This window comes from Aptenodytes forsteri, unplaced genomic scaffold (assembly GCF_000699145.1).
Source record: "Aptenodytes forsteri isolate BGI_AS27 unplaced genomic scaffold, ASM69914v1 Scaffold466, whole genome shotgun sequence".
NCBI lineage: Eukaryota > Metazoa > Chordata > Aves > Sphenisciformes > Spheniscidae > Aptenodytes > Aptenodytes forsteri.
This window is the reverse complement of record NW_008795119.1, coordinates 59,110-59,435: the sequence shown is the minus strand read 5'-3', so window position 1 is coordinate 59,435 and position 326 is coordinate 59,110. Positions and strand designations below refer to the sequence as shown.

General features: G+C 68.1%; 1 protein-coding gene across 1 annotated transcript in view; it reads right to left on the bottom strand.

The window, feature by feature from the left end:
• Positions 1-326, bottom strand: part of SLC4A2 (solute carrier family 4 member 2) — a 23,295-nt gene that overhangs the window by 9,781 nt on the left and 13,188 nt on the right. Inside the window, 1 exon segment of the mRNA XM_019471492.1 lies at positions 79-314. Within this exon segment, the coding sequence (XP_019327037.1) occupies positions 79-314 (236 nt within the window).

Here is a 326-nt window from a genome sequence, read left to right as displayed (position 1 = left end):
GTGCCCAGCCCCCCGCCCCAAGAGCCCCCAGAGCAGGGGGGGCACAGCACTGCCCCCCACACCTAGCCCTGCCCTCACCTGCACTGCCTCGGGAGGGCCAGGCTGCAGGAGCTCCTCCACCGATCTCTCCGTCTCTGTGTCGCATGCCTCATCCTCATCCTCTTCGGCCTCCTCGATGGTGGGGGTCTCGCCAGGGACAGAGGCACGGCGGTGCTTCTTCTTGCCCTTTTTTGGCACCCCCTTCTTGCGGCGGGTGTCGGGGGGCAGGTGCGTGGAGAGCGGGTGGTGGATGTGGTGGGACGACTGGCGGTGGTTTGCAGAGGGAC